The following is a 13,962-nucleotide window of genomic DNA, read 5'->3' on the forward strand; positions in this document are numbered from 1 at the left end:
TGTTTTGGCATAAAAGATATAGCTGGATGTAATCTCTTAAATTTTTAATGCCTTATTTAAAAGGGGCTATAACTTTTGGGCCAGTTGTAAGGGGGCAAAGCTGAAGTTAGGTCAACCAGCTGATGAACTGGGTATCATTCCCGTACTACAGTTACTTTAGGGAAAGAGTCAATACATTTCCTAGTTAAAATTGTGCTGTTGGCTAATTTTCTCAAAGGAAACTAATTTCCTTAATATAGAAACGTGCCAATTTTATTTTTTATTAGAAAGTGTAAAGCCACTTGCAAGGAGAGGAGTAACATCCTTGATTTGTCTAGATCAAACTGAAATACCGAGCCTAGCTCTGTGGTATGCGCTCGTAATTCCCAGCTACTCAGGAGGCTGAGATCGGAGCATTGCTTGAGCCCAGGAATTTGAGACCAGCCTGGACAGCATAACATGATCCAGACTCAAACAAAAACAATAGAAATGTTCTTTTCTTTTCTCTGTCTCTCTCTCTCTTTTTTTTTTTTCTCCTGTGACAGAGTTTTGCTCTTGTTGTCCAGGCTGGAGTGCAATGGTGTGATCTCGGCTCACTGCAACCTCTGCCTCTGGGATTCAAGTGATTCTCCTGCCTCGGCCTCCCAGGTAGCTGGGATTACAGGCACCTGCCACTACGCCCAGCTAATTTTTTGTATTTTTAGTAGAGACAGGGTTTCACCATATTGGCCAAGCTGGTCTTGAACTCCTGACCTCAGGAGATCCACCAGCCTCGGCCTCCCAAAGTGCTGGGATTACAGATATGAGCCACCATGCCCATCCTCTTTTCTCTTTTTTGAGATAGAGCCTCACTGTCACCCAGGCTGGAGTGCAGTGGCATGATCTCAGCTCACTGTAGCCTCATCCTCCCAGGCTCAAGCAGTCCTCCCACCTCAGCCTCCCAAGTGTCTGAGACCACAGGCATGTGCCACCACATCTGGATAGTTTTAGTATTTTTTGTAGAGATGGGGTCTCACTGTGTTGCCCAGGCTGGTCTCGAACTCCTGAGCTCAAGCAATCTCCCTGCATCAGCCTCCCAAGGTGCTGGCTGGGATTATAGGCATGAGCCACTACGCCTAGTCTTCTTTTGTTTTCTGATTTGAAAATTAATGTGGTATGGTGGCTCACGTCTGTAATCCCAGCACTTTGGGAGGCCGAGGTGGGCGGATCACGAGGTCAGGAGATTGAGACCACCCTGGCTAACACGGTGAAACCCCGTCTCTACTAAAAAAAATACAAAAAGTTAGCCGGGTGTGGTGGCGGGCGCCTGTAGTCCCAGCTACTCAGGAGGCTGAGGCAGGAGAATGGCGTGAACCTGGGAGGCAGAGCTTGCAGTGAGCCGAGATCACACCACTGCACTCCAGCCTGGGCGACAGAGTGAGACTTCATCTCAAAAAAATAAATAAATAAATAAATAAAATAAAATAAAATAAAAAAGAAAATTAATGTGGGTCAGGCACGGTGGCTCACGCCTGTAATTCCAGCACTTTGGGAGGCCAAGGTGGATGGATCACAAAGTCAGGAGATCAAGACCATCTTGGTTAATACGGTGAAACCCCATCTCTACTAAACATACAAAAAATTAGCCGGGCGTGGTGGCAGGCACCTGTAGTCCCAGCTACTCGGGAGGCTGAGGCAGGAGAATGGCGTGAACCCGGGAGGCGGAGCTTGCAGTGAGCCGAGATCGCGACACTGCACTCCAGCCTGGGCTACAGAGCAAGACTCTGTCAAAAAAAAAGAAAGAAAGAAAGAAAGAAAATTAGTGTGAAATTTATGCCCTAAAAAATTGAATTAGATGCCATTTTGAGATGCATTGTTTTTCTGATTGTGAACCAACATTGTGGGGTTAACCTACATGTTTATTTCACAGGAACTTTACTCTGAGGTGCAAACCCAGTATCTCCCTCAGGTGCTTGGCTGCCTGGTGCAGCCTCTTGCTGAGGACATGGAGGCCTTAAGTTTACCTGAACTCACGCATGCCTTGAAGACGTGTTTCAAGGTGCTCAGCAAAGTCCAGATGCCTCCTTCCTACCTCGACACGGAGTCCACCAGCGGAACCTCGGTGTGTACTCTGAGGGGCAGAAATGGTTCTGGGGGCTAAAAGCAGCTTATACCTTCCTGGGAGTAGAAAGTCTTTAGGGTTGGTTAGGATAGGAATAAAGATGAGAAGATACCCAGGTGATATGTCAACTATGCTTGTAAAACCCTCACTTTAAAAGGTTTTAGCACCTGGCATGGTGCAATGGCTCACACCTGTAATACCAACACTTTCGGAGGCTGGGGCAGGAGGATTGCTTGAGCCCAGGAGTTCGAGACCAGCCTGGGCAACATAGCAAGACCTCATCTCTCTACAAAATAAAAATTAGGCCAAGTACAGTGGCCCACACCTGTAATCCCAGCACTTTGGCAAGCCGAGGCGGGTGGATCTCCTGAAGTCAGGAATTCAAGACCAGCCCAACCAACATGGCAAAACCCCATCTCTATTAAAAATACAAAAATTAGCCAGGCATGGTGGCACATGCCTGTAGTCCCAGTTACTTGGGAGGCTGAGGCTGGAGAATCTCTTGAACCTGGGAGGCGGAGGTTGCAGTGAGCCATCACGCCACTGCACTTAAGCCTGGGCAACAGAGCAAGACTCCGTTTCAAAAAAAAATAAAATAAAAATAAGGGCTGGGCGCGGTGGCTCACGCCTGTAATCCCAGCACTTTGGGAGGCCGAGGTGGGCAGATCATGAGGTCAGGAGATCGAGACCATCCTGGCTAACATGGTGAAACCCTGCCTCTACTAAAAATACAAAAAATTAGCCGGGTGCGGTGGCGGGCGCCTGTAGTCCCAGCTACTCAGGAGGCTGAGGCAGGAGAACAGCATGAATCCAGGAGGCAGACCTTGCAGTGAGCCGAGATAGTGCCACTGCAGTCCAGCCTAGGCGAAAAAGTGAGACTCTGTCTCAAAATAAATAAATAAAATAAAATAAAATAAAAAGGCATGGTGGTGTTCACCTGTAGTTCCATCTACTCAGGAGGCTGAGGTGGGAGGATCGCTTGAGCCCAACAGGTTGAGGCTGCAGTGAGCCATGATTGCACGGCTGCACTCCAGCCTGAGTGAGAGCAAGACCCTGTCTCTACAAAAAAAATTTTTTAAGTTTAGCACCCTTTGTTTCACCCATTCTCATGCTACTTGCCTGCTCTGTAACTGCAGTTAATGATTAGATATACTTAATAACTATGTAACTACAGTTAATGGGCTAGTTATAACTAGCCTTGCAGACTGTTTTATGTGTGTGTTTGTGGCATGTGATTTTGGTTATTTCGAATGTAAGCGAGATGAGGTACTGGATTAGTTTGCTGGGACTGCCATAATAAAGTACCACAGACTGGGTGGCTTCCACAACAGACATTTGTTTTCTCATGGTTTTGAAGGCCAGGGCCTGACAGGAAGGTGTCAGCAAGGTTGGCACCTCCTAAGTGCACTGGGGAAAAAGAGTCTGTCTCATGCCTCCCCCGAGCTTCTGGTGGTTTGCTGGCAATATTCAGCATTCCTCGGCTTGTCCAGGCATCAGCCCAGTCTCGGCCTTTATGTTCACTTGGCCGTCAACCTGTGTGCATGTCTGTCTCTGTGTCCAGATCTCTCCTTTTTATAAATCCAGTCCTACTGGATTTGGGCCCACTCTAATGATCTCATCTTAATTGGATCATCTGCAGAGACTCTATTTTCAAATTAAGGTCACATTCACAGGTACTGGGAGTTAGGACTTCAACCTATTTTTGGGGGACACCGTTCAACCCATAACATACACTATTCTCTGACTTGCTTTACCTTTTTTTTTTTTTTTTTTTTTTTTGAGACAGAGTCTTTCTCTGTCGCCCAGGCTGGAGTGCAGTGGCATGATTTTGGCTCACTGCAACCTCCACCTCATGGGTTCAAGCGATTCTCCTGCCTCAGCCTCCCAAGTAGCTGGGGTTACAGGCACCCACCACCATGCCTGGCTAATTTTTTGTATTTTTAGTAGAGATGGGGTTTCACCATGTTGGCCATGCTGGTCTTGAGCTCCTGACCTCAGGAGATCCACCCACCTCATCCTCCCAAAGTGCTGGGATTACAGGCATGAGCCACCACACCTGGCCTCATTTTATTTCTTCATACCTTTATTTTACCCTCAGCTCAGTTTCCTCATTCATATTTGTTAATTTGTCGGAAACAGTTCTCGCTCTGTTGTCCAGAGAATTGTGGCAGGTGATCCGCCCGCCTCAGCCTCCCTAAGTGCTGGGATTACAGGCTTGAGCCACCGCGCCTGGCAGAAACAATTCTTAAACAACTTTTTTGAACTCTAAAGGGGTTATATATTTAGACAAAAACACAAGAAAAATAGGCCCAAAAGCCAGCCTCCCCAGAGAGCATGTGGGTGTACCAGCCTCCTCTTTGCTACCCACCGCTCTCCTTCTCCTGCTTTGGGTGCCTCCTAAATTTCATTATACACTTAACACAGGGATTCTCTAGTCTAGAGAGTGATGACTTTGAAAAACAGAATTGAAATACATTCATGATTTCAACTGATACTTAAATAGCTTGGTGTTAAGAGATGCACAATTCACATCTTTTTATTTTTTACAGAGTCCAGTAAAAGGTGAAAATGGCAAAATAATTTTGGAAACAAAGGCAGTGATTCCCGGTGACGAAGATGCTTCGTTTCCCCCTCTGAAGTCTGAGGACAGTGGGATCGGGCTCAGTGCCTCGTCACCGGAGCTCTCTGAGCACTTGAGGGTTCCTCGAGTTTCTCTGGAAAGGGACGACGTTTGGAAGAAGGGCGGGAGCATGCAGAGGACGTTTCTTTGTATCCAAGAGCTAATCGCCAACTTTGCCAGCAAGAACATTTTTGGAGTACAGCTGACAGCGTCAGGAGAAGAAAGCAAGTCCGAGGAGCCTGCAGGGAAGAGGGACAGGGATGGGACGCAGAGCCTGGCAGCCAATGATTCCAGCAGGAAGAACTCCTGGGAGCCCAAGCCCATCACTGTGCCTCAGTTCAAGCAGATGCTTTCAGACTTGTTCACAGCACGAGGGTCTCCATTCAAGACAAAAAGTTCAGAGTCACCATCGTCTTCGCCCAGCAGCCCTGCCAGGAAAAACGGGGGAGAATGGGATGTTGAGAAGGTGGTCATTGACCTGGGGGGTTCCAGGGAGGAACGCAGGGAGGCCTTTGCCGCCGCCTGCCACCTGCTGCTGGATTGTGCCACTTTCCCTGTCTACCTGTCCGAGGAAGAGACCGAGCAGCTCTGTGCAACGCTCTTCCAGCTGCCAGGTGAGAGGCAGCCCTGCCGAAGTCCCTCTTTGGGAATCATACGATGAGGCGATTGACGTGGGTGGAATATCCCCTATCCACAATGCTAGGGACCAAAAGTATTTTGGATTTCGGACTTTTTTCAGATTTTTGGAATATTTGCCTTACACTTACCGGTTCAGCATTCCTAATCCAGAAATCCAAAATCCAAGAGCTCCAGTGACTGTTTCCTTCGAGCATCATGTCAGTGCTAATAAGGTTTCAGATTTTGGATTTGGAATTTTCAGATTAGAGATTCTCAACCTATATTTAAAGACTAGCTCAAATTGTGTAAGCCAAGAAGGTGCTATTGGCCTCATTTGTTCCCTTCCTCATTTGTAATTAGTACATTTTTGACTTGTGTCTCACTACATGGCAAAGTGGTAAGGGTGGGGCCTATGTTTTTAAACCCTGGGTGTCCAGCACAGCCCATCAGAAGACCTAGAACATGAGTGGCATTCAGTGATAGTAAATAGACTATTTCATGATACCTGTTGATAAAGTTTTTTTTGTGTTGGGTTTTTTTGTTTTTTTGTTTTTTTTTGAGACAGGGTCTGGCTCTGTTGCCCAGGCTGGAGTGTGGTGGCACCAACTCAGCTCACTGCAACCTCCGCCTCCTGGGTTCAAGTGATTCTTCTGCCTCAGCTTCCCCAGTAGCTGGGACTACAGGCACGTGCCACTACACCCAGCTAATTTTTTTTTTTTTTTTTTTTTTTTTTGAGACAGCGTCTTGCTCTGTCACCAGGCTGGAGTGCAGTGGCGCGATCTTGGCTCACTACAGCCTCCGCCTCCCGGGTTCAAGTGATTCTCCTACCTCAGCCTCCCAAGTATCTGGGGTTACAGGCACACGCCACCACACCCAGCTAATTTTTGTATTTTTAGTAGAGACAGGGTTTCACCATGTTGGCCAGGATGGTCTCAATCTTTTGACCTCGCGATCCACCCACCTAGGCCTCCCAAAGTGCTGGGGTTACAGGCGTGAGCCACTGCACCTGGCCCCCTAATTTTCATATTTTTAGTAGAGATGGGGTTTCACCATGTTGGCCAGGCTGGTCTCAAACTCCTGGCCTCATATGATCTGCCCGCCTTGGCCTCCCAAAGTGCTGGGATTACAGGCATGAGCCACCGTGCCTGGCCAATATTTTATATATTGGTTTGCTAGGGCTCCTCTAACAAAGTACCATAAACTGAGAAATTTGTCTCATAGTTCTGGAAGCCAGAAGTCCAAGATCAAGGTGTCAGCAGAGCCATACTCCTCCTCTGAGACCCCGGATGGAATACTTTTTGGCCTCTTCAGCTTCTGGTGCTGGCCGGCAACCCTTGGAGGGCTCCTCACCTTGCAGCTGCATCAGTCCCGTCTCTGCCTTTGTCTTCACAGGGTGTTCTCTGTATGTCCTGTCTTCCCTTGACATGTCCCTCTTATAAGGACACCAGTCATATTGGATTAGGGCCCACCCTAACAACCTCATCTTAATTTGATTACCTCTGTAAAGACCTTATTTCCAAATAAGTCTCACCAGCGGGAGGTTAGCGCACTGCTGTCCAGGTGGATTTCTCAGGTAACTTCCCAGATCTAGGGTGCTGTAGAATCTGCAGACTGGGGACCCATTCTCACGTGGTTCTGCTTGTTTCTGCCTCTCCGGCTGGCTTCCTTTCAGGAGCCGGTGATTGCAGTTTTCCATCTTGGCTGAAGTCCCTCATGACTATTTGCTGCTGTGTGACTGACTGCTACCTCCAGAACGTGGCCATTTCCACTCTGCTGGAAGTGATAAACCATTCCCAGTCCCTGGCGCTTGTCATTGAAGACAAGATGAAACGCTATAAGAGCTCTGGACACAACCCTTTTTTTGGCAAGCTGCAGATGGTGACGGTTCCTCCCATTGCTCCAGGGATATTGAAAGTCATTGCAGAGAAAACAGATTTCTATCAGGTATTTCCCACTGGGAACACTCTTCTTATGGCCTCCTCCCCCTGAGCAAAACTCAGAACCGTATTGCTGGGGATGGGGGCAGTGGCCCACTTCTCTGAGAGTGATATTCTATAGGGCACTGGGCAGAGGCAGTAGCCTTTGGTCTTCCTCTCCCAGCATGTAACTTTCACCCTCCAGGAAAGCTACAGTGAGAGCAGCTGGGGCCCCAGTATTCTGGGCCTGCCAGGACTGAGTGGAACCCCTGCCTGGGAGTGGGGTCTGGGTGGAGGCAGGGAGCCCATGACTCCTCCACTGCACTCACCTGGATTTAGCCTCTGCCACATCCAGCAGAGGGGTGGGAAGGTGACGTGCTAGTGGCCTGCCCCTCCCAGGAGGTGCAAAAGCCCTTGACTGGGAGCTGGGGAAAGAGAGCACCCTTTTGCTTGGCCACATGCACCAGAGTGGATAGTGACGTTTCCATGGAGCTAAGCTGGGGAAGGAAGGAGATGATGAGCAGGTCATGGCTCAAGTGCCGTGACTCTTGCTGCTTTGACCGAAATGTCGTAGGTTTTCCGGAATAAATGTTTCTTTATTTCCTGAATGTCCTTTGGATAATTTCCAGACTCTAAATGGTTGGTTGTTGTTGGTTTTAAAATAATTTTCACCAGTTATGGTTGTGTTGCTTGGGAGAGGGTCCGTCTGTGGAACTCCTCACACCTCTCAGCTTTGGTTCCATGTGGGACACCATCTACGGTGTCAGGTCCTGGGGGAGCTTTTACTTAATTGCTCATTGACTTTTTTTTTTTTTTTTTTTTTTTTTTTTGAGACGGAGTCCCGCTCTGTCGCCCAGGCTGGAGTGCAGTGGCACGATCTCGGCTCACTGCAACCTCTGCCTCCCATGTTCAAGCAATTCTCCTGCCTCAGCCTCCCAAGTAGCTGGGACTACAGGCACCTGTCACCACACCTGGCTAATTTTTGTATTTTTAGTAGAGATGGGGTTTTACCACATTGGCCAGGCTGGTCTCAAACTCCTGACCTCAGGAGTTTGGGAGGCCCGCCTCAGCCTCCCAAAGTGCTGGGATTATAGGTGTGAGCCACCGTGCCCAGCTGCTTATTGACTTTTGTACCACATTTCTTCTTCCTGCTAGAGTTGAGTCACATTAGATCTTGAATAGACAGAACTTGAAACCAGGACTGGAACCGCTATAAGCAGCAGTGATTAAGCAAGTGTCATCTTGGCCCTACATAGATCAGAGATCAGAAAATTTGGCATATTTACACTATATATAGGCACAGGGGAGAAAAAAGAAGAAAGAATTGAGACCATGAATCTTTGGAAAGATACTCATAGAATAAAAGTGGCAGCATTAAATACATTCCTTTTATTTTGGGGCAGTGAGGGAAGCTTTTCCAAGTTCTTACTGAAGCCTTGATTTTTACTTTCATTTTCATGTAGTACATATTCAAGTACTTACCATTTGCCTGGCACTAGAGCATACTTTTCTTTTTTTTTTTCCTTGAGACAGAGTCTTGCTCTGTTGCCCAGGCTGGAGTGCAATGGCATGATCTTGGCCTCTGCCTCCTGAATTCAAGCGATTCTCCTGCCTCAGCTTCCCTGGTAGCTGGGACTACAGATGTGCGCCCTCACGCCTGGCTAATTTTTGTATTTTTAGTAGAGACGGGGTTTTACCATATTGGCCACGCTGGTCTCAAACTCCTGACTTCAAGTGATCCTCCCGCCTCAGCCTCCCAAAGTGCCTTACAGGCGTGAGCCACCGCACCCGGCCAAGAGCATACTTTTTTAATTGACATGTAATAATTGTATATATTTATGGGTACAATTTGATATTCTGACACATTTATACATTGTATGATGATCAAATCATGGTAATTAGCATACCCATCACCTTAAGCATTTATCATTTCTTTGTTGTGAAAACATTCAGAACGCTCTCTTCTAGCAATTTGAAATACACAATGCATTATTGTTAGCAGTAGTCACCCTACTGTGCAATAGAGTACCAAGATTTATTCCTTGGAGCACACTTTTATGTACTGTACAGTTCTTGAGAGTTGAGGACAGCGGCAGCTAGTGCCTGTCCCTGTTGCAGATGCTGGAACTAGAGACACAGCAACCTTACCCATAGCCAGGACGTGCCCCCAATTCTCAGACTCCGGACAGGGCTGTTGTCTGATCTTTCAGGCTTTTTTTAATCCTGCGGGAACAGCTCACATACCAGAGTTCCTGCTTCCCACAGTGCAAACAAGAAAAGGTCAGATAGCCCAAGGGTGCCCTGATCTTTCTTATCAGGTAGTGTTGGCAGATTTCAGATAACTAAGACAACACCCAGAACAGAGGAGTAGAGTAAGGTTTAAACATGTGAAGGAAGGCCCGGCGCGGTGGCTCACGCCTGTAATCCCAGCACCCAGCACTTTAGGAGGCTGAGGGCTGCTTGCTTGAGCTCAGGAGTTCGAGACCAGTCTGGCCAACACGGCAAAATCCCATGTCTACAAAAAAAAAAACAAAAAAATTAACCTGGCATGGTGGCACACACCTGTAGTCCCAGCTACTTGGGAGGCTGAGGTGGGAGGATCACTTGAGCCAAGGAGGCAGAGGTTGCAGTGAGTTGACATCGTGCCATTGCACTCCAGCCTGGGGCACATAGTGAGACCCTGCCTCAAAAAAATATATATGAGGGAGTAGGTATGGATTTGTGATCGGCATCAACTCTCAAAAACCTTGCAAAAAATTTTTTTAAACCTTCCAGAAGGGAGTCTCTTGCATATATATTTGCCATAGTGACAGCAAGGAAGTCGGCGGAGGGGGGGGGGGGGGGGGTGGCGGTCTACGTAGTCAAAAAGTTTTATATCAGAATTCAATTGTAATGTGATTGTTGGAAATCACTTTCCCTTAGAGAAAAAGTAACAAAATAATGGTTAGGGGTTTGAGCCAGTCAGTGGTTAACTTGATCTATGCAGAGAAAGACGGTTTTGTTGAGTAGAAATAAATGGGCCAAAGAAGTTATTTGATCTAAGTTATGCCTAAAATACTCCAGTCTATGAGATATAAACTTCATATAGTCTATGAAGTATAAGAATGTCTTTAGAAATTTAGAAATTTCCCTCCCGGAAGTGGGGACCAGCCCTCCTTCTGGGTCTCACCCTTGTTGGGGCAGGCACTCTGGCTCCTGCTCCCTGCCACTTGGCAAGGGGCTGTAGCCCTTTGCAGACCATGTATGTTTAATGAGCTCAGTTCAGGGCTGGGAAGATGGAGGACACGATTTGGGGGTATAATAGTGTTTTGAAAGTGAGGCAGGCACCTGCCACAGCGTTGTGCAGGGAAAAGGGAAGAGTCAAGTTAGTGGAATTAAAGCTGGTAGGCGTGGCTCTTTATCCATGCTGCGTGGTAACCAATTCGAGCAGACCCCAGAGGTGACCAAGTGCTGTGGAGCTGAACCCCAGAATGAGTGATCTTGACAACCACTGTAAATTCACCAGACTCCCCAGAGGGCGCATCTGTGCATTCCCCAGTGCCTGCTTGGCACCTGCCTGTTGAAAGAATGCTTCAACCCCTCTGGTCCAGTGTCCAGTTAATTCTCTTTCTGAAAGTAATGTTGAGGTTGAGGCAAGAGCTGCAGTGTTCTTAGTCGGCCAGAAACCTCCAGGTTTGACCTCCTATAACATTGCCTGCTGCCCGGATGACTTTGGTGGGTTTTTCCTTTTTTTCTTTTTCTTTTTCTTTTTTTTTTTTTTTGAGACAGAGTCTCACTCTATTGCCCAGGCTGGAATGTAGTTGCATGATCTCAGGATCTCAGCTCACTGCAACCTCCACCTCCTGGATTCAAGCGATTCTCCTGCCTCACCCTCCCAAGTAGCTGGGATTACAGGTGCCCGCCGCCACACCTGGCTAATTTTTGTATTTTTAGTAGAGTTGGGGTTTTGCCATGTTGACCAGGCTGGTCTTGAACTCCTGACCTCAGGTGATCTGCCCCACTTCGACCTCCCAAAGTGCTGGGATTACAGGCATGAGCCACCGCTCCCAGCCTTTGGTAGGTTTCTTGCTTTATTTGTTGGTGATTTGTCTCTGGGCATGGAGGATTCTCACATGGCAAATATAGGTGAGAGCCAGTATGTCGGGGCTGGGACTGACTGAGTGAGGATGTGAGCGGATGTTGCCTGTGTTGACCTGGTCCCCCAACGCCTGCCTTTTTCTTGTCCCAGAGGGTGGCTCGTGTGCTTTGGAATCAGCTGAACAAAGAGACCCGGGAGCATCACGTCACCTGCGTAGAATTGTTCTACCGGCTGCACTGCCTGGCCCCTACGGCCAACATCTGCGAGGACATCATCTGCCATGCCCTCCTGGACCCTGACAAGGTGAGCCTTTCTGGCCGCCACCTCCATCCTGCAGCACCCCGGCCCCTGCTGTACGTGCCCTTGGCCAACTGACATCCAGTCGGTCGAAGTCTTTCTGGGGCTGAGTGGACATCGTGATTAATAAAATAAGCAGAGGTGTTCTAGGATTTCAGTACTAGAAGGCCACTAGAAGCATGAGCCATTCTTTTTACAGCCCTGGAAATGTGGTTTGTGACCATATTGAGGCTCACCAGGGAAACCTGCCCAAACTTGCTGGGAAACCTGCCCAAACTTGCTGGAAGGACTTGCAGGGCTTCTGCAGGTGTTGGCAAAATAGGCAGTTGTAGGGAATTTATTGTCCCTTTAAGAACTTATTGGCCGGGCGCGGTGGCTCACGCCTGTAATCCCAGCACTTTGGGAGGCCGAGACGGGCGGATCACGAGGTCAGGAGATCGAGACCATCTTGGCTAACACGGTGAAACCCCGTTTCTACTAAAAATACAAAAAATTAGCCGGGCGTGTTGGCGGGCGCCTGTAGTCCCAGCTACTTGGGAGGCTGAGGCAGGAGAATGGCGTGAACCCGGGAGGCGGAGCTTGCAGTGAGCCGAGATCGCGCCACTGCACTCCAACCTGGGAGACAGAGCAAGACTCCGTCTCAAAAAAAAAAAAAAAAAAAGAACTTATTGAAGCAGGGCATGGTGGCTTACACCCGTAATCCCAGCATTTTGGGAGGCTGAGGTGGGAGAAATTGAGGCCAGGAGTTCAAGACCTGCCTGGGTAACATAGTGAGATCCATCTCTACCAAAAATAAATAAATAAATAAGGCCGGGTGCAGTGACTCACGCCTGTAATTCCAGCACTTTGGGAGGCCAAAGCAGGCGGATCACCTGAGGTCAGGAGTTTGAGACCAGCCTGGGCAACATGGTGAAACCCTGTCTGTACTAAAAATACAATATTAGCCAGGCATGGTGGCACATGCCTGTAATCCCAGCTACTCGGGAGGCTGAGGCAGGAGAACCACTTGAATATGGGAGGCGGAGGTTGCGGTGAGCCGAGATCGCGCCACTGCACTCTGGTTTGGGTGACAGAGCAAGACTCCGTCTCAAAAAATAAATAAAAATAATAATAAACCAATTTAAAAATATATATATATTTTATTGAGAATTTATCGTCCTGGGTCTCCTTTGCAGTCTGTTGTGTGTCCTCATTCTTTAAGACACTTGGGCCTGACACTTGCAAGGAAGCCATGCTCCTTTGTGTTTTCCTTTGGCTGCAGACCACAGGGGTGACCCTGGACTCTAATACTGAGTTCTGAATGTGCTGCTGTGTTAAAGTGAACAATCGGAGAGAGAGGATGCAGGTTCTCCTTTTCCTTCTGGCCGAATCAGTCAAAGGAGAATGCAGTGTCTTTGCTGTGGTTGCTGTCAGTTCTGCTGAAGTCTTTGATCTATTGTTTAAATGGGGTTTATGGTGACTGAAGACAGTGGTCAGTTACAAAACCAAGTTCCTCACTCCCATGTATCTCCTCATCAAGGGAACAAGGCTGGAAGCTCTGTTTAGATTTTCCGTGATCTGGCACCTGACAAGAGAGATCCAAGGCAGTCGAGTAACATCTCACAATCGCTCCTTTGATAGGTGAGGCGGCCTTCGTTATGATCTACCGTTAACTCACGAGGAAACTCCACAGAGGTGCCTGCCCAACGTGTGGGGCTGGGGAGGGAGAGGAGCGTGCAGTTGAAAACATGAACCCATATGACCGGGTGTGGTGGCTCACGCCTGTAATCCCAGCCCTTTGGGAAGCCGAGGCGGGCAGATCACTTGAGGCCTGGAGTTAGAGACCAGCCTGGCCAACATGGTGAAACCCCATCTCTACCAAAAATACAAAAATTAGCTGGGCGTGGTGGTGGGCACCTGTAATCCCAGCTACTTGGGATGGTGAGGCAGTAGAATCACTTGAACCCGGGAGGCAAAGGTTGCAGTGAGCCGAGACCGCGCCGCTCCACTCCAGCCTGGGTGAGAAGAGCGAAACTCCATCTCAAAAAAAGAAAAGCTGACCCCTGCACATGACCCCTCCGAGCACAGCCAGTGGTTCCCATAAACCCCTAAGTGAATTTAGGCCAGACACATGTTAGGAATTTTCTTAATTTGGTTGGGATGTGAGGAATCCTGGCGTGCCCAGGGATCACCCGTGCAGCTTTTACAGCATGCCCCTATGAGGGGACTTTGCAGGGAGGTCAGATGGCCTAGACCTCCCCTGGAGCAGTGACCATACTTGGTGTGTGTGCTTGTCCCATCACTGCCTCATGCTTAAGAGGTGAACTTGATTGCAGCCCATTGTATTCCACATTGTTTTTCCCGAGTGCCTCTG

General features: G+C 48.3%; 1 protein-coding gene across 3 annotated transcripts in view; it reads left to right on the forward strand.

Moving 5' to 3' along the window:
- DOP1B (DOP1 leucine zipper like protein B) overlaps window positions 1-13,962 on the forward strand; it is a 137,631-nt gene that overhangs the window by 68,734 nt on the left and 54,935 nt on the right. For all 3 annotated transcript variants that reach the window (XR_004668487.3, XM_008977670.4, XM_008977671.4), the window contains 5 exons: window positions 1,889-2,080; window positions 4,630-5,314; window positions 6,991-7,262; window positions 11,463-11,615; window positions 13,129-13,229. Coding sequence is in view for 2 of the 3 variants with exons in the window: in XM_008977670.4 (XP_008975918.4) it covers window positions 1,889-2,080; window positions 4,630-5,314; window positions 6,991-7,262; window positions 11,463-11,615; window positions 13,129-13,229 (1,403 nt within the window). In the remaining variant the exon portion in view is untranslated. The remainder of the gene's footprint in view (window positions 1-1,888; window positions 2,081-4,629; window positions 5,315-6,990; window positions 7,263-11,462; window positions 11,616-13,128; window positions 13,230-13,962) is intronic.

Source organism: Pan paniscus, chromosome 22 (assembly GCF_029289425.2).
Source record: "Pan paniscus chromosome 22, NHGRI_mPanPan1-v2.0_pri, whole genome shotgun sequence".
In the NCBI taxonomy this organism is placed as follows: Eukaryota; Metazoa; Chordata; class Mammalia; order Primates; family Hominidae; genus Pan; species Pan paniscus.